The following is a 20,275-nucleotide window of genomic DNA, read 5'->3' on the forward strand; positions in this document are numbered from 1 at the left end:
ATTAACTATTTGCAACCCAAATGCTGCTCTTCACATAAGGCTTGTGTTAAAGTTTTATCTAGAAAAACTTGAAACCTGCTTTAAAGATAATATTCTGTATGATCATTAGCTCATATGAACAATATAAATACTACGATTTTTATTAACATCAATGATTTACATGCCCTTTTCAACTTTATTCCTATGAAAATTCTCAAGTAAAATCTGTGAAAGTTCTGAGAGATTTCCCATATCTGAAGCGAAAACCCCTGGCAAATTAAAATACAATCAGTTAAAACTGGGCCAATTAAAAGATCATCAGTAAATGTCACTGGTGTTAAGTGTATGGAATTCACATATCAAATAATCTTTTTTCTCAACCTCATCATTCCACAGGGTGTTGGAGTAAAAGTGGTACTGGCCCATCATCCAAACTATGGATGCCAAGAATTACAGCTCAGCACAGAACGACTGTAGAAAACAATGGAAAAATCTTCAGTCAGCCAGATCATACAGACACCCAGATGTTTTCTGAATCAATTTCTGCCTCAGTCACAGAAGTAATAAGACATTCTTTGACGAATCAAATAATAGGGATGGAATATCCAAAACAGCAACTGTAAAATAGTTATCTCCCATCAAAGGAAGGAATTCTTCCAGTCTGGTTCATCACTGCAGATGTGCCTCAGTAAACAATCCAATTTAAAAGCAACATTAAAAAAGATCTCCTTACCTTGGAAAATAAGTCAAAGCACCCCAGGCGGCTGATGACACAGTAAACTTCAGGTAGGCGTGGGCCTTTTCCATTGGGCTGATAACAGCAAAGAGGAGATGGGAATTACATATTAACGTGGAGCCATGAGGAAATACACTTCTCTCTCTGACCACACAGTTGGCCACCATGTGACATCTCTCACTATCTGCTTCTCCAACAAATAGCTGCTCTTGGAAAAGCATCATATTTCTTCCATGAGACAGGAGACTGAGAAGCACAGATAGAGCTTATCCTTTGGAAATCGCAGCGTGTTGGAGCTGTATCCCAGCACTGCTCCAGCTTGCAGCCATAAAAGCACATGGAACCAGTGCTGGAACTCATGCCTCTGCTATCCCTGTCCCCTGCTCCTGCTGCTCCACAGCAGTGGGGCCATCCTGGGGCCCTGAGCTGCAAGAAGAGAACTGCAACACTAAGGGCAGCCTAAAGCCATGATGGCTTTAGGTTCTCACTCCCTCACTCCATGGTGTTCAAAGAGAGCTCAACCTACAGAAAGCGAGCTCACAACCTAAACAAAGGTGGACTGCATGAGTAAATCATTAACTTCCTCAGACCAACTAATGGTAAACATGAAACTCACATAACTTTAACAGTGGCAAGTATGAATCAAAGATACACATCCCTGTTACCCTCTCCCCAACAGCAAGAATCAGATACACATCCCTGTCACCCCCTCCCTGAGGGAAAGAATCAGATACACATCCCTGTTAGCCTCTCCCCAAGAGAAACTGTAAAGACCATCTGTAAAGACTCTAACCATGCTATGTAAGATTTGTCCTGGTGAAGCAAATGGTACCTCCTCCAGCATACTGGACACAGCTTCCCTGCCTGTTCCACTTATCTTTGTCTCTTTGTTGGACTCTACTGGTGCAGTGATCAACTTCCCCATGGAGTGTTTGAAATTCACATGCCACAGAGATGACAATCGAGAGAAACTGAGGGGTAGCTGTGCTTTTTAAACCTGAATATTGCACTCTAGACTTGGACAGTCAGCAGGTGCCTGCCTGTTATAATAAAGACCACAAAAAAAATACCAGAACTAAGTGAATACAGATGAGTCTATTTCTGGATCCAAACCTGCTCGCTACGCGTCACATCTCTGAAAAAGCAGAGCCCTTTTTTGTCCATATTAGGTATAAAATCCTTTCTAAAGGCACTGAGTGATTATATCAAGCATGTGGGATTTTGGTTAAAATCATTGTGTCAAATCTGCAGGAATGCCGAAGCCATGCCAGGAGCTTTGGACAGCTCCCAACCAAGAGCTGTCTCACTGAGTGCCAGTAAAAACATCACATTCCTGGGTCATCTATAAGACCAGAAACAATAACTGCTTAGCACTTATTCCAAGTTTCTCCTTTATGAAATATCATTGCTTTCAAATGTCTTAAAGGCTACATGTCTGTGGGAGCTGGGATTCTTTCCTCCCTGCTCTCACTGTGCAGGACATCCTTTTTTATTTCAGAGACCTTTTCCTGCAAACAGCACAGCCTCACAGATGCACACATATCAGCTGTAAGAGCAGCAAGCAAAAGCCTCAAGCAGAGCCATTCTGAGGGGCAGAACTTCTCAAATTTATAGCACTGGCAGCCCTTCATATAACCTCCCCTCTCAGAAATCGCTTTACACCTCACTTTAGATTGAGCTAAAACATCCACTAGTGCTTTAGTTGGCTTCTTTCTTTAACATGCCATGGGACATGACACTCCTGCCTGGACTCCTCCCTTGTCACTGGGGGAGACTCAGGCCCTGGGTCTGCCCATCAGAACCAGCGTAACCTCCTCTCTTCCCAAGAGGGAGCTCTCCCATTCTGCAGACTGTGCTCTTGGACTCACGTCCTCCATCCAAGGCTCACTCCTGCACACAAAGAAGAGGTCCAGATGAGGAAAGCAAAATGATAACTAGCCCAGCTGAGAGGCACCCAAGTGATTCTGACTTGGTGTATTGCACTGCTCCTGAAAGAAGAGAGATGGAAGGGATGATGTTTTCAGTTTGATTTGCTTTCAGTTTGTTTTTGTGGAGCCCAGGATATTTTCAGCTGTAGTCCACTATCACAAAGTGAAAATGCTAATGAGTTTTGATGATGACAAGACAGTTTCCCAAAATAATGAACATAAGCTAACAAGAACTTGGCTGAGATGGGCAAACCAAGCTCTGCATCTGGGCTGGTCCACACGTGGCTCAGGACAGTATTTTTTATAGTGAGTTTAATCTGAATATTACTGACTAAAGCCTACTCCAAAATCTTTGGCAGGAGAAATAAGAGGCTTTTGCTCCAAAAACTAAGCCTGCCATTTTTCTCTTTCAAATCTCACCTCCCTGTCCATGTGCCTGGATTCTATGGAGCCTTCAGAGATCTCCCTGTCTGCCATAGCACTGAGCTGTGTGAGGGAAGTGGCCTTTGCAAAGTACAGGCACTAGCCAGCATATCTAGAAACAGAGGTATTCCTTAGTGATGCCAAGAATCAGAACAATTCAAACACTGCAAGCCTAAAATGAATAGTCAGTCACAAGCCAGTTTCTATGGAGGCTCCTGATTCCTTGTTAGGGCCAATCCAAATTCTGGCTATGAGAAAACTGTGGGTGTTGTAAATCCAAAAGCACTTCTTAAAGACTTCTTGTTCTGTGAAACACGAACTTTGGGTGCCAGAGCACTCAGTGTACACAGGGCTGTCAAGGGCAACAGGGAAGGGAGCAAGGGAAAAAAGGGTTTTCCAATGAGCTTTTTGCAGCTCCATAGACAGTCTGCATCCCACAAAAGTTGATTTCACACTGTAAAGAAGCCCTTCTCCTACCCCCAGCAAATGCAGGATGGCAGGTTATTCCCTAACAACTGCTTTCCATGTTTTCAGCTACACACTTTACATTCAGGCATCTTCTCCTCCATGGACTCCTGGGGCTGGCTTGTCTTAGCCTAGAAGAGTGGTGGAGGGTCAAATTTTATGTGAGAGGGAAGAGAGGCAGGGGATGAAACAGCCCCTGCAAGGGTGCCCAAGTCATCTCTGCTGCTGACATGTGCACTCACTAGAAAAGCTGTTGCAGGAGTGCCTTGGAGGTATCAAGATGTAACTGGAAAATTTCATGCTATCTCTGGAAATGCAGATTGTCTGCTGTGGGACAATAGGTTACATTCCATTCTAATCCTGTTCCAAAATGAAACAAAACAATATAAATACATTTAAAGGGGATACTGTACAGGATTTGTAGAACAAACAAAACATAATTGTCACTGTATCCCTTGAGGTAGTTTTGGCACACAGACCCCCAAAAAAGTCTGGAAGAATCTGAGATCTGAAGGGAAAAAAAAAAAAGTGGAACAGTTTGTTCATATCGCAACACGCCAAAGGAGAGCAGGGCTGACAAAACACAATTGTTTCCTAAATGCAGGTATCTGCACACCAGACCCTGCAGAAGAGCAGCCAGCCATCCTACAGGATCAGGCTGCCTGGCTAGCCAGCCATGGAGCTTTTGCCAGCGAGGCTGCCAAATGCACCAGAAGGTGTGAGACACCTCTTGCTGGGTATTACAAGAGCATCCCTCACCAGGACAGCTGGGGAACATTTCTGAGCAATTAGCCTCACAGCAGTTGGCTTGGCTTAAAGTGGAGCAGTTTATAAGAATTTTAGGAGGGTTTCATGATTCTGTGTTACAGTGTGGCCTCGCCTTTCTCTTGCATAATGTCTGCTAAAACCTGCATGTAGCTCCCAAGTTATGGTTATTGCATTTGACAGAATTTGCAGGTCAGGAATGGGACTAATTGAAGGAAATGCTGTGCCCTCCTGGACATCAGAGCCATCCTGGCATAGGTTTCCAAAAGCTGCTCAGGAAATTGGACCCTCAAACACAAAAATCTGTTGCTGGTATTTAAAGAATTCCTGTAGGATTTACCTGCTCCTTGGTGCCTCTACAAAATCTGTATATTCTGTAGAGATATATCACACTGAGGCACACACTAGGGAGGCTGTCTCAACACCCACCAACCTTTGCAGGGAACATGAAATTGTTACACTTCTTGAGCTAAGCCAAACCCTATGGAAAAGGCAGTTCAGGTGACCACCCAGATTCCACAGAAAGAGTTTGAACACCCAAATAAAAGGATCTCTGCTACTTTAGCCTTTTCCACAGGTAGAGAAAATGCTGTGATATTTCTCTGCAGCGTCCAAAATCCCCTCTCTTTCTAAGCCCCAGTTTTGCTCTCAGAAGGGTATGGCTGGGTTTGCCCCACAAAGAGCAAAGCTGGTGAAGTGCACTGGCATCACTCCTTCCTTTCCTTGGCTGAGTAGGCTGTACCAGTGGGATGAGACATGTCAGCTTCTCTGTGCCAGGGTTTGGAATCCAGATTAAGCTACCTGAATTAAGTGATCAATCACCCAAGGTGGCAGCAGCAGATCTGCTTTATAATTATTAGATAGATTTAGCAAAGTGCTACTCATTTTTCCTTTTTCTTTTTGCTATTTATTGATTTTTGCCTTATCCAGTGGAGAATAAAAATCTCCAATGCTGTCTCAAAACACCATTATATAGAAGTGTGCACTACTGATTTAATTTTTAATATACTCATTTTTGCACCAGCTTTTGCACCAGCTGAAAGTCAGTGTTCTATTTTTATGCTGTCCCTTATGTAGGGTGAATTTCACTCAGCATTAAATGAGTAAAGAAAGTCTATGTTAATATTTCATTGAAAAAATAATTCAACATTCCTGTGTATAATTTTTTTTGGTTTTTTATTGTCATTGATTAATTCAGTGTCAGCATGGTGACATTGACCAGGACCAACCATTTGGCATTTCACAAAGGCAAGAGCTGTGCATGATTACAAATTTACTGACATTCTCAGAGAGATAAAAGTCTTAAACCACCTTAACCTGGTAGAGTGAAAACATTCCATAATTTAATTCTAACCAACATTTTCTGAGGTTTTGTTATTTTTTTCTCAAATAGACCTTTTAATCCTTTTAAATGACAACTCATTAAAAAAAATTGAATTGTACTGCTGCCCTGCATCTTGTTATGCTTATTTACACCAGCAAGGAAGACTTCTAGGTGCTTTCCTTGTTCATCCCTGAGCTACCCCCTGACCAGATTTACTGCAGCACAAGCCTTCAGTGACATTTCCTGCCCACACATCAACCTTGTTGTGTCCCACTGTGACACACTGTTTTATACAGTGAGTCCCTGTCATGCTACCTATGGCAAACACTGCCCCCAGAACTGATAAACAAGTTTTCTGTTATGTTAGCTTAATGAAACTTCTTACAAATAGAGGAACCACACACAGCAGTACCTCCCAGACAGAGCATCTGCTGTCTGCACGCCAAGGGCTCTGCCACAGACACAGAGCAGGGAACAGCAGGGTCAGGCACAAGCAGCAGTACAGGACAGAGGGGACAGAGCCGTGCCAGTGATAGGGAGTTGCTCTGCTGGAAGCTACTGAAGGTGGGTGTACCCTGCCTGAAAAGGTGGGAAGTCATGCCAGAAAGGGAAGGGAAAGTGCCAGTGTGCCTTACTCTTACAAAGGGGGGACCTATTTACAAACTGCTGTAGAAATTCATTTGGCACATAGAGTCAGCCAAAGATTCCTGCAGGATCCAATATCCATATAAACTCCCCCAACCCAGTGTGGGCAAGTAATGAGAACATGACAGGAGCCCTGGCTCCCCATCCAGTCACTCACTAACAGCTCCAAATCTGCCCAAGAAGTGCAAGGCCAGTGCAGGGACAACCAACTGCTTTCTGCTTTGCTGCCATCCCACTGGGTGTGCAGGATGGACACCAGAATCCCTGTTTGCATTGTGCTCCACCTCCCTTACCACACTCTGCAAGGTCTGTGCAGACCCCTCCCCCTTGACACACACACACACTGCTGTGGTCTCAGTTTATCAAGTGTCCTGGGATTTTCCAGGTGGAGACAACACTGTTTGTGGGCTCCCCATCTCACCTGTTGACCACCCCTGGTCACAAAGACTGAAAATTTTGTGAGAAACCAGACTTCCTACTGCTGGCACCAGCCTGTTGCATGGCTCTGAGCTGCAGACTGATGACAGTGCTGGCAGAGTCCTTTGAGATGTAAGCAGCTGCCCAAGAGATAAACACTACTCACAAATGTTTAGAAATACCAGTCTTGCCTTTGTTTCCAGTGTTGTAGTATTTCTGATTGTGCTTGAAAGTACATAACATAAAGAATTTATGAAGTAAGTGCTCACACAAGACACTTTCCACATTCTCAGAAATTCCCTACAAACCTTGGAATCCATCTGATTGAAATGGCCATTACAAATTCTTATTTTAACTTGATCTCCTTAGGTTTTTCAGAGTGAGAAAACCCTGTTCCCTTTAAAAACCATGAGAAACACCTTCAGTTCAGACTGTAGTTTTGGGATTTTTTTTTAAGAGAATTCTGCCCTCTGAAGTGAGGGTGATGTACTTACCAACAGCCTCCTGCAGTACCCGAACCTCCGGCTCCCATCCTCCCCAGTCAGCATGAAAGAGAAGGTCTCACTAGGAGAAAGTGAATTGTCCAGAGCTTAGATCAGAACTACAGCATGGCTACAAGGTAGATCACTTAGGAAGGGACACTCATCAAGTGAGAGAGGCTACCCACTGGAAGGTCTTCATCATTAGGACATACTCTGTGGAAAAATTCTGCCAGCAGTATGGTTAAGGACAACCCAGCTGTCTTATCAGAAAAGATGGGTGCTGAGTGTCAGTGACTGCAGAAGAAACATGAGAATCAGACTTGGAGGGCAATATTCCAGTGCTCCTTTACCTTTAGTTCAATCCTGTCTTTGGACTGAGCTTTGTTCTTAAAGGGAGAACCTTAGATATTCTCTGAGAATATCCAGAAACAATACAGGTTCCCAAAATCCAACTCGTTTTTTGTCTAGGATAAATACCATTTGTGACAGAGCAATAAAACTGCACTCTAAGGCTGTAATTACAGCACAGGTAAAGGGATGGGTCTGTGAATTTGTGCCTGGGCTGTGAAACATTCCTGACTGCTTTGCAAGTTTTAAACTGCATTTTATAAAAAGCACCTCCTTGGGCTGAAATGCCAGGGTTTTTACAAATACAGATGTCTCTGTAAGGGGAGACCTTATTGTAGCCTTTCACTACATAAAAGGGGTTTCTAAGAAAGATGGAAATAGACTTTTTAATAGGGTCTGTAACAAGAGGTAATGGTTTTCAACTAAAACTGAGTAGATTCAGATTAGATAAAAGGAAGAAATGTTTTACAGTGAGGGTGGTAAAACACTGGGACAGGTTGTCCAGAGAGGTGGTGAATGCCCCATCCCTGGAAACATTCAAGATCAAGCTGGACAGGGCTCTGATCAACCTGATCGAGTTGAAGATGTCCCTGCTCATGGCAGAAAGGTTGGACTAGTTGACCTTTAAAGGTCCCTTCCAACCCAAATCATTCCATGATTCCGTCCCTTTTGCCTATTCTGTTACTCTGCACTTTTGGATCAACCAGTTCTCATGTATCAATGCAGAGGGGGAAAAATTATACATTTTCTGAGGTCACTTTGAATGAAAAAGAAAATGCAAGCCTGACTCTCCATTTCCTTGCCCTTCTCCTGCAGTCACTGATCTGCAATAGAAGGGAGAGCTCCTCTGCTGGGACACAGCACAGCTCCAAGAAAGCTCTCAGATAGCAAGATTTTGAGCCAAATGAAGGGGTAACCTGCAATGTTAGACAAGCACTCTGAGGTGAATGACTTGGGCAGGGGGTGGCCATCCTTTTTAAGATTTATTTTAAATACTTCCATTTATTCTTTTAAGTCTCAGAAGAACCTTCAAGCCTCTTTCTCTCAGCCACATAGGCCTGTAAGGCAGGCAGAATAGGGAAGAAAAAGAGCACAGAACTTCAAAAGAAAGAAAAATTAAATACAGCTGCTTGATCACAAAGTGGCCAAGACTCAAACTGCTGCTTCCTTAATTGGGCATCAATGAAGCTGAGGCTGTTGCAGTGCACTCCATTCCAGCATCACTCCAGTGTGCAGAGGAGCTCTGGAGCACTCACCTGTTGTACTCAGAGACAGGGAGCCAGTCCTTGGCATCAGGGAAGCAGAACTGTGGGATAGCCTTGAGGCGCTCCTCCGCTTCCCGCATCTGCTTGGTTGGTCTCTCCAGCTGCCGGGAGAAAAGCGAGGTTCAGTCAGACCCTAGAGTGTCCCTTCCCAGCTCTGCTCAGGGCCAGGTCACTGAGCAGCTCTGAGAGCCAGGGCCCATCAGATTGTCCTGTACTTGTGCTTGGCAAAGTCAGCCATGACTCCAGGACAGGCTTATAGGTGCTGGTAGAAAATAAATTATCACTGCTCGGGTTTTACATTTTTTAAATTGTCTGAAACTCTCTTGTTGTACGATGGCCACTTAAAACACAGCCCTAACTCAAATACCTTTCTGCTGCAAGAGCACAAGAGAAATGCCAGAGATCAGCAAAAGTCTTTCCATAGACTTCAGCAAGTTTTGGAACAAATCCTAATATAGCCAAAATTACTTAAAAGAGAAATATTTAGAAACTGAATTTAAACACAGTCTTAAAGCATCCACCATCAGGCCAAATTCTCCAGCTCTGGAAAAGATAAATGTGAAGACAGGGAAAGCTTTCAGTTACCTTCTGTGTGCCCTTTGCTTTGTAACAGATTGCTTTGAAATAATTCTGAAAGCTCCATTGAAGGACTGGATTTCTATTCATTCACCTTAGTCATCTTAGAATGAGTTGTACATAGGAATTTTTCTTTTACCTTGGGAAACTGGTATGTCACTTCTGGGAGGTAAGTGTTTTTAGAGGGCTTCTTTTTCAGGGACACTACCACAAAATACTCAAATAACTCCCGCTCCTGCCACTCAATCAGCTCCAGTTCCAGGGTTCGATAACTTGGAGCCCTCTTCAGCATTGACTGGATGTGCACAAGGCGCTGGGTATGAGCTGGCATTTAAAAAGAAAAGAGAATAAAAAAAGAGACAGATCATTACCTGAGACTGTCATGTGTTTGTGTAAGCCACAGCCATTCACAAAGGACTTTCAATTTGCCAGAGTATTATTCCAAGCACGTTCTCCTTTCAAAAGCAAACCTTCTAGTTAGCAAACCTTCTGTGGTCTCCCTCACTAATTGCATCCATAAATCAAAACTCTCTCCAAGTACTGAAGTTATGCAACACTCATTCACTGAAATAATTTGCAGTTCATAACTGCTACCCTGCCAAACCTGGCTTTTCTTCACACATGAGACTGGATTATAAGCCCTTATGTGGTTGTGCAAATGGCACTGGGGCCGCCAGGGTGACACATCTGAGGCCTGGCTTATCCCAGTGAAAAACAGTTCTGTGACCTGTCCCACAGAACAGCTTTTTGCTACACACCACATAAGGCAAGCCATGGAATAATCTCCAGGGAAGGGGGACAGGGAGGAAAGAAGTGCCAATTCCCTCCTGTGTGTTGCTTTGTCAGTGCTAATTCAACTGAGGGATGATCTTAGATTCATGGTCACTCGTGAAGACAAAGATGTGCCTTGATCCAGTGACTGGTTGCTTGATACCTATGGAAGACTGGTCATTAACATCACTACACAAAAAAAAATCAAAATCAGTAAAAGTAGCTCTCTGCATGCCCTTCCCCAGCTCTTCACACAAGGATCTCTGGGCAATGGCAAAGGAACTGTTAACAGCACACCTCAAGTCCTTCAGGCTCTACTTAGTGCCATTGCCCACAGCTTCCAAAGGCTGCCTGGCCCTTGTGACAGGGAAATAAAGTGTCATAAGCACTAAGGGAAAGCCTTTGATGACCAGCCCTCATACATCTGGTTCAACAGAAAAATAAAAATTATTCTGATAAAGCCCTTGGGTCTTGATGTGACTGCACAGATAAGGAAACTAAATCGCCAGAAACAACCTGCCTGCTCCTGCCTGGAGGCAGCCCCACACTGCAGCCACTGCTTCATGTTTGCTAGAGGTGAAACCAAAGAGCCCACCCCAGCAGATGGGCACCCAGGGAGTCCTGTCATGCTACACATGACAAGGGGTCTTTAGCTCAGGATGCCCTGAGAGCATCAATGTGAACACAGTCACTCAGGAGCAGTTAGTTAGATACAAGAGAATGAAGAACCTCTGTTCCAGAACAATGGGGAAAAGCCCCCCAGTTTCCACTGAGATCAGAATATCCTTCCAGTAACAAGAGAGGGCCCATGCCCTGTCTGTCTTCTTTCATGGTCTATGAGAACAAGCAGCCCCTGTATTTTCTGACACAAAGAGAAACAGAACTGCAAGTGCTTTTGGGTTGGTACAGGTAGACAAAGGAGCAAAGAGGCATTTTCCACACATCACTGTACAACACTGCATACAGCCTGTTTTGGATGGTCTTACCACCACCTATCTGGCACAAATCTGTTTCCTAGAGACAACGTTTTCCAGAAAGTTTTGCTGGATATACAGTAAACAGGTGTCATCTGCACTATTATAGACATGGATGATTGCTCCATATCTTATAACAGCTCCACATCCTTGTCTTTTTTACCCCTCACCTACTAACAACATGATGGGTTTTTGAAATGAAATCTGTTGCTGCTGTCTTCAAGTTTTTTAGGCTTTTATAGGCCTAAAATAGGCCTCTTTCTGTATCAAGGTTTAGGAAAATGAGAGATTAATTTATTGGCCTGGCTCAGGCAAAGTTTGTGCAGGTGCTGATAAAGGAATTTCTACAATTTGTAGACTGCAGACTTACAAAAGAGTCTAAGAACCACAACGCTGGGATCAGACCCAGATCCTTGCCTCCAACAGCAGTGAGCAGTAAACACTGAAAGCAGCATATGAATAAAAGAGGAGCATCTTTATCCAATCTCATCCCTCTAAGCCTGCACCCAGTAGTCAGTCTGGAATAGATCAGCATCTCTGAAGTGGCTGACAAAGCCAATCTATCAAAGGTCCTGTTCTTCATTAAATGACACAGTTGCCAAATCCCTGTTAGACCTTCACAGCTCATTTTGTCCTTGCTTTCCACGTTCATGCTCCCATGTTGGAACTTCGGGAGCTCTGCAGTAATGGAGTTAGGAAACTACAGAGAATATAGGCCATGGACAGGATGTGCAGTGGCAGGAGAACATACATTGATAAGGTCTGTGATAGGGTCTAACTAGAAGTCACTGAAGGCTGATCCTTACCTTTAAACCTGTCATCTGAGTCACTCTCACTCTCGCTGTTCTCATCTGCAGAGGACAGAGAGGCATCAGTTAATGCAAAACCAGAGCAAACACTCAGTTCACTGTGATGCAACAGGGAAAAATCCTATCTCTCATCTCTGAGCCTTGTGATACACACATGCACTTCTCCTCAGTCTTAAAATATCTTGAAATAAACAGTTTAAATTACTCCTTAGATTGTGTTTTCCTTGGATTCAGTTTCAATGTTGCTTGAGAGTAAGAACTTCATTTTGATGAAAGGGCAAAATTCATTCTCCATTACAGCAACTGTTTGCACTGAATCCCCATCTATGCTGACCTGCAAAAGTGTCATCTGGAAAATGGGTCTTAACCCTTTCACTTCTTGTTTTCAGGTTTTAATTTTTTTTTTTTTTTAAGTTATGCAGCACTTGAGAAGTCAAAGTAAGCCTTATGAGCTTTGTCTGCCTGGGCAACATTCCTAATCACCAGAACTCACCAAACTGAGTTAAGAGGCAAAAGTAATCTTATGACAAGATGTGTAACTGAGGGGTTCTATAGTTACAGCCCTATTCTTATACAAACAGGGCCTGAATTTCCTTTTTGGCCCCTGTTTTTCCAGAAGCAGTCTGAAGCACAGGGTGAGTTACACACTGTGGACACCAGGAAAAAGCATGCAAGAACTCCAGGGGCAAAACTGTGAATTTTGGACAAAACTTACAGTAAATGTGGACTGAAGAAGCATCTGGGTAAGTCTAGTTGACCATGGGTTTAATAGGATACACATACTGAGAATCTCATTTATTTTTAGCTCTTCCCCATTTTCTCCTCTTGCAGAGAGAAAATTATCATTGTTCACAGAAAAAAGTCCTAAACTAAGTGGAGTCCAGGGTAGATGTGGAGGAAAAGAAGGAAATGGATTAATCCTGTAGCATCCAAATGGATTCACTGGACCATGACACTTGTACCATACCTCGTAGGGATGCTGTCTCAATATTGGACATGGAAAGTTTCTTCAGCCGTTTTTTCCCTCTTTTTGCACTGTAGATGGAATTGATTCTTTGGACAAGCTGCAAAATAAGAAAATAAGGAGTCAGTAAGACTCATTTTTCTCCCAGGAGACTTTCAATTAATGTATTCAAACAAAACATGGATGATAGGCTGGCTAATGCAGATAATAACTCTCTGCCCCAGAAATATCTGAGATGATGGGAAATATTAATGAGATGGTTGTGTCTGCTGTCTTCAGCAAGAGGCTGGGATTACTAAGAATTCAACATTAAACAGAGTATTATAGCTTTGGGAGTCACAAACATGTAACAATTAATCTTCATGATAAGTCAGGAATAGTATATTTAATTCCATAGCAGATTCCTTCATGGAACTATAACACAGTTTGCAAAAGCTGTTTCACCTCAGCTTCCAGACAGAAATAAACTGAGTGAAAGGATACAATTTACTATAGACACAGCAGAAGGGCAGCAAAAGAGCACAGACTGCAAAAAAACCTATTTAGGTTTTCCCTTTAAAAACGAACACTATCTCAATTTTAAAAATATATATTCCCCACGAATATGTGCTCTTGAAAGGTAAAGTAATAAGAAAACAGAAATTATCACAAGATTTGCAATAAAATCGTGAACATTCATATGCTGAAATCATAATTTCACATAAGGAGAATATCTGTCCCTTCAATTAAAAAACTGAGTACAAAATTAACAGCCAAACTTTCCAAGTTTTACTCAAAATCAGGTAGTAAGTTACTCTGTAACCCTATGATTGCCTCCAGAGATGTGTACCCATTTGTGAAGTATAACAATATATTCCATGAAAGTAAAAATGCAGTAAATATTAAGAGGTAGGATTAATTTCCTCCTTAAACAACAATTCCTTAAACATTTCCTCCTTAAACAACAATTTCCAACAAATTCACAGAAACATAAAAATCTCCCTCTACTCCCAGTATTTATAGCCATGTACTTTAAAATATGCTCTCTAATAAGAACAGGAAGGAGTCGAATACACAGTAAAAATCAACTTTGTTCACAAGCCAAAATGAAGCATATTGGCAGTTTTCCCCCTCTCTATTGCTGTTGTATAGTTGGGTTTTTGCTTGTTGTCTTGTGGCTTGGGTTTTTTTTTCACATTCCATTTTTAATTGAAAAGCTCCTTAAAAAATGAAAAATTAAGTTTTACTTCAAATCCATCAAGAGAGCATAGTTATCAGGATGGGGTTAGGTGTGAGTAAATGAAGAGAAACCTATTAGGCCAATCAGTTATTTTCCTGGAAACAAATGCTGGAGAAATAAAGCACTTCAGATGTTGCTGCATGTTATAAATAATAATTGCTTGGCCATCACCAATTGCAAATCTTACAGTTATATACACAGCAATGCTCTGGTCCACAGAGCTTAAAGAAGAGTGTGGAAAACAGAACTGCCTTAAAATCAATTTTGTGCAAAGATGGCCATCAGATGTTTGCTCCTTCTGGAGAACTTGAAAGTTATCACTTCTAGGGAAGGGATTTTGATCTAAATGTTCCCTTAGGGTACAAAAAGAGCTTTCAGTGACTAAAGGTCACAAGCTCTCACAGAATTCACAGAATCACAAGATTGGAAGAGACCTCCAAGATCATCAAGCCCAACCCATGCCCTAACACCTCAACTAGACCATGGCATCAAGTGCCGCATCCAGTCTTTTTTTAAACACATCCAGTGATGGTGACTCCACCACCTCCCCAGGCAGACTATTCCAGTACTTTATCACTCTTTCCATGAAAAACTTTTTCCTTTTGCCCAACCTGTATCTCCCCTGGTGCAGCTTGAGACTGTGTCTTCTGGTTCTGTCAGGTGCTGCCTGGGGAAAGAAACCAACCCCCACCTGAGCACAGCCACCTTTCAGGGAGTTGTAGAGAGTGATAAGGTCATCCCTGAGTCTCCTTTTCTCCAGGCTGAACAGCCCCAGCTCCCCTCAGCTGTTCCTAGCCCCTCCCCAGCCTCACTGCCCTCCTCTGGACGCGCTCAAGCATCTCAATGTCCTTTCTCACAGACAGGTGAGCTCTGCTCAGCCCGAGGTTGCTGACAGCCCAGTACCTTTGGGATCCTCCTGGCACGCCGTGTGGACAGCAGCTCGCTGGCAGTGCTCAGGCTGTCCTCGTTGAGGCTGGAGGGGGACGAGGGGATGCCCAGCTGAGCCAGCAGCAGCATGTCGTCGTGGCTGTGCCGCTTGGGCAGCCGCGGCAGGCGGTGGCTCTTCCTCTCTGACCAGTTCCCGACGCGCATAGAGTGGCTGCTGGCCTTCGAGGGCAGCTGCAGGGACAAGAACAGCTTGAGCTCTTCCCCTCTTTGGCAACACCTGGGGCAGAGGCAGCTCCTGTGACACAGTGCTGGCTGCATGGGGATGCCACGCCAGGAGAGCCACCACTGGGCAGGATGTGTGTCAAGAGAGGGTCTCAGTAAAGGGACAGGAGTCACCCTTGAAGACTTGAAAGTTCAAAGAAAACAACACAATTTCTGACTTGCTACATTTACAACACCATTTCTCCTGCTGCATTTGATGCACCCACATCCCATCGATTCTGTGAGCCCCAAAATCTAACTTGAAGGCTTGGCTGACAGCAGAGCACTGACCCAACAGGCCTGGTCCATTCCTCTGACTTGCAGGAGTGAAAATAAAGAGTAAGTACATAATTCAGTGTAATATTAATTCAGTGCAATAGTAATAACTAAAATAGCAAATTCATGCTATTTTATCCAAGAAAAAATAAAGTAGAAAAATCAAGCTTGTTCAATTTTCATGGTGTTAAGAAGTTTTAAGACCTGACAATCAGCAGAGGTGTAGTTACAACTCTCGCTGCATTTCCAAAGAATTCCCTTGAAAACACTAAACTGTTATCATTGCAGGGAAAATCTCACTGAAGGACTAAGCACCAGGTAATGTCTGTCTTTATAAAACTGGGGACTTTTGTCCTAGGAGCAGTTCTGCCCACCGCCAGGTTTCTGCCTTCTCCTCCCAAACACAAACACTGTAAGGAAGTTTCACCAGCACATCCAGGAAAAAGTACTATTATGTGAAGCATCTGTCATTCGGGATTTACTATTATTCTATCAGCTCTGTTACAAGCTATAAACCTGCAGCAATAAATGTCCCATTTATTGGCTGACTGATTGCAGTGCCATCCTACCTGGGATTAAGCACAGGTGTTTCTGTAGAGAGTGCCTGCATCACAAACACAATGTCATCATAAAACATTCCTTTCATAGCTGATGAGTTTTCGGTTCAAAAACTTAAAATAATCAATGGGAAAATAAAAGACACAGGGATTCAAAAAGACCACATCACCAGAGTTTCTGAGGTTTCTGCATACCCAGGTTAGCATGCCAGGAAAACTGGTGGCAGTCTATAGTTTATTGAAAGAAATTCTTTCTGGAGATGATTGTTGAAAGCTTGCTGACCTTCTGATCTCTTCCATCTTGTTTATCATCATCCATGACTGAAAAGTCATGTTGCTAACCCAGCTGTGTTGCTATGATGGAAAAACTGGCTGATAAATCATTGCCAAAGCTACCATTCTTCAGGAAATTCAGACTTTTCTATTTCTGGTCATTGGAGAATTACCCAGGCCCAAAGCTGACACACTCTTAGTGTCTCTTAACTTTAAATATCAGCACAATGACAGTGCAATTATAGCAGGACCAACTCCTGTCAGAGCAATCCCAGCAGCATTTCAAAATGAAGCTATCAGAATAAAGACAGCTTGTTGCAAAGGGAACCAGAGAGTTCTTACTTACTGAACAACTTTACAGAAGCCACTTAAATCTGTAAATTCTTTGGCAACCCTCTGTTAAACTGAGAACACTGGCCAGTTTCTTCCTATGGATCTGCATGGTTCCCAGCCTAATGACAGACCCTCCAGGATCCTCTGGATGCTACACAACTCCTGTTAACACACACACACAGCCAGAAATGGTTGTCATGCACCACATCCCACTGTGAAGGACATTTCCCTCTTATCCTCATGACTGCAGTGCCTGTTTCTCCTTACTCTGCCTGATTACTACTTTCCACTTGTTCCTTTTCCCACAGCTTTGCTGAAGTCACTCCTGGTTTACAAAGGATGTGCCAGGAGCACACTAAGAATCCTGGTGATGCTTCTTCTGTCTCTTGGATTGTGATGTTTGCATGCACACAAAGCAAGTGAAAGAAAATGCATTCAGTTTTCTTTCTAAGTCTCTTTACAAGACAAAATTGTAAAATGTTCAACTGCAAATTATCTGTTAATTCAGTGCCCAGTGAAGTTCCTTTAAAGGGTGCTTTGAATCTCAAAATTAGGTATGTGATGAGATTTAGATTTTTCCTTAGGAACATAGTGATCCCGTACACAACAAAGCAACCTGGCATTTCATGGTGTTTACGAAGAAACAGGCTTGCTTTGGAAAATTCACCATGAGAGGAATGGCAGATTTGTCTTTACAAACAAGTTGTGGGTCTGCTGGTAGATAAAACTAGCACTGAGAGATAAAAGAACCAATGAGGATTCCACTGATTGATGAATGGAGAAAAAGAAAATAAAAAAAGATATTTGCCTTTACAAACAAACTGTAGGTTTGCTGTTAAATTAATTTGGATATTGAAAGATGAAGGAAACAATGCGGAAAAACTATGAATTCAATATGAATTAAAAATTAAAAGGGAGGGTTAATATATTAGAGGGGAATCTTAAGCATTCCAGGAAGTCTGTACCTCTCAAGTACCTCTGCCAATAGGGAAAGAGAGAGGGAAACGCAGCTGGGAAATTAGGATAAAAGGAAGCTGCATCCTCCAAAAATTTGAGAGACCCCTAGAGGAATGCCCCACGTCTTCTCCCTTATTTTAATAAAGTAAAAGGACTCCTCTGTCTCCTTTTTGGTCATAAACCTCTGTTTTTTGCGGATTAATTTTCCTGACAACCACTAAAGGGAAAGTCTGCAGAGTTCCTCATCTTTTTATGCTATAAACACAATTTAACTGCAGACACTCAGATTTTTCTGACTGTTTCATTACTCACATATTTATTCAGGGCTTTTACCTGGAATTCTCTGTTTTACAGTAAACACGCCAGACTATGAAAACTTCCCAAGAGCAGAGTCACACCACAGTAACAACACAGGGACAAAACCAGCAGCTGACTGTCCCTGCCCGGCAGCAGAGGCAATTCCCTAAGAGGCGCAGCCACACTAGGGTTAATTTAGGTGCAGATTCCACTCAAAAGCAAGCAGTGGGAGGATGCTGCTGGGGGCGGAGGGCAAGGGCAGCACGGTGCGCGGTGCCGGGAGCGCTGCCGGGGCTGAGCCCGCTCCGGGCGCGATGCTCCGGGCACTGCCGCACCAGCTGCGGCTTGAACCCCTCCGGGCTCGAAGCAGCCGGCGTGAAGCACGGAGCTCGAAGCAGCCCGCTGCCTTTACCTGCGGAGGTGCTGTGTATTTCCTGTTCTGCGGCGTCCACATCCTGTGCAGGGAGTCCAGGGAATTCTCGGACAGCTGGTGGGATTTTCGCCCCGCGTGACGGCCTTTCAGCTCCACATCCTCGTACGGGTTTTCCTTGGGTGACTCGCCTGTACGTTTGGGTTTGGTTTTTTTTTTTTTTGTTTTGTTTTTTTTTTTTTTTTAAGGAAAGAAAAACAGAGAGGAATGTAAAATTAGAAAAAAAAAATCATGTGAACCAAGTGAAAGGCTTTTAGAAAAGCTCCTCGGCTTTCAGCATGACTCATCCCTCTAGCTGCAGCTGGAAGTGTTTGGAGGAGAACTTGGCTATGAGGTCGACAAGTTTCTTTGGAATTTTTTTTTTACTGTCCCCTTGTTTTTTCTTTTTTTTAACTAAAATGTGAAGATTTCACAAGACGTGCTTCTGAGCATCCACAGCTGTGGAAAATTTATTGATATATAAAAGCTAAGGCACTTAACTTCTTGAAAGTGTATCAGTAGATTTTATAAATGTGTAACAGCCTCTCGGGGGTGAAATGAAGACCAATAAATAACTGTGCTCAACAAGCCACCCTTACACACAATAAGACAATTCTTATTTGATGCAACCTTCATTTTTCTCTTCTCCTGAGAGATGGCAAAGAGAGAATAAACACTCCAGCTCAGCAGTGTCAAGAGACAAGACTGAAAATGCAAAAGGAGAAGAATTTCTGTCCCAACCATACTGCATCCTCAAAGTGCTCTTTAAAATATATCTTGTCTTCCAATTGGGCTGCTATTCATTTCAAGTTAAATGAAATTCCTGTCTCCCAGGAGGAAGCTCATCCTGCTAGTAATATATAGGGGTTTAACCAATTAATTACTAAATATTACTTAAATGAAAAATATATTAAAAAGCACAGCCCAGTCTTTGAATTTTTACCATTTGAAAACCAGAACCGAGATTTATAGTCCATATTTAACTGAGATCCAATACACACCATCTTTTCAAAAGTCCTGAATTTAGCAGACCTCTCACTAAACAAAGTAGCATGAAGATGAATGAGTGCCATCAATAAAATTACATTTTGTATGCATTTTTTCTAACAGTTGATAATGAGCAACAGATTTAGAACCTAAGGTTTTTCAAACTCAGTCATTCCAGTTTTCCAACCATCTTGAACAGAAAATCATCTCAAAAAAAAAGTGAACTACTCAAGTTAAAGACTTGAATTTACAGAAACATGCAGGACGTTAAAAGCTTTCAAACCAGCTTGCTTTTGATTTTATACCTAAAGATGACTTTAAAACCCATAGGTTTAGTACTATACATATATTGCAACACAAGCTATTTAATATAAGAAATTCAGTTGAGAACTGAGGACAGAAAGCTGTAGCATGGTTCATTATTCCCACTGGTACAGAAAATATTCTCAGTGTTTAAGCAGATGACAGCTGGGGCATGGGTGTTTTCAGTGAGAGCAAGGCCTGGGTTAACACAGTCTGTGTGACTACCAGCTATGTTGTTCTAGGCAGACTAAATTTCCTTACTGTACAAAAGAAAACAAAAGCAGTTTGTGCTTTCTACTTCTTGTTGAGCCTGGAAGTGTGAGACTGCTCAATTCATCAATTACAGCCACGAGAACTTTTGCTGAGCAAGTCCACATATTCACAATACAAATAAAAATACAGTTTTGCTTCGGTAGTGCATCATAGTAAGATTTCTAGTCAAACATAAGCACAAGAGTGAATGTTTCAGCTTTGTTCTAATTAGAAGCCTGAATCACTGCTGCTCTTGAAGAATGTTTGACTTGGCAATCACAGCTTATTATTTCATCCAGAGGGAATCTGATTCTAGAGGCTGCACTATCGTTGTGGCCAATCTTCATGCCTCATGGAAAGAACACCTTCAGGTGCATGGGGTACATGAAAAA

General features: G+C 42.7%; 1 protein-coding gene across 6 annotated transcripts in view; it reads right to left on the reverse strand.

The window, feature by feature from the left end:
* The window catches only part of DENND2B (DENN domain containing 2B), a 150,453-nt gene that overhangs the window by 25,459 nt on the left and 104,719 nt on the right, over positions 1–20,275 (reverse strand). For all 6 annotated transcript variants that reach the window (XM_033062222.2, XM_033062220.2, XM_033062221.2 and 3 more), the window contains 8 exons: positions 18,345–18,493; positions 14,994–15,209; positions 12,875–12,971; positions 11,905–11,949; positions 9,493–9,677; positions 8,769–8,878; positions 7,177–7,246; positions 713–790 (listed from right to left, as the gene is read on the reverse strand). In XM_033062222.2, coding sequence (XP_032918113.1) covers positions 713–790; positions 7,177–7,246; positions 8,769–8,878; positions 9,493–9,677; positions 11,905–11,949; positions 12,875–12,971; positions 14,994–15,209; positions 18,345–18,493 — 950 coding nt within the window. The remainder of the gene's footprint in view (positions 1–712; positions 791–7,176; positions 7,247–8,768; positions 8,879–9,492; positions 9,678–11,904; positions 11,950–12,874; positions 12,972–14,993; positions 15,210–18,344; positions 18,494–20,275) is intronic.

Source organism: Catharus ustulatus, chromosome 6 (genome assembly GCF_009819885.2).
Source record: "Catharus ustulatus isolate bCatUst1 chromosome 6, bCatUst1.pri.v2, whole genome shotgun sequence".
NCBI lineage: Eukaryota > Metazoa > Chordata > Aves > Passeriformes > Turdidae > Catharus > Catharus ustulatus.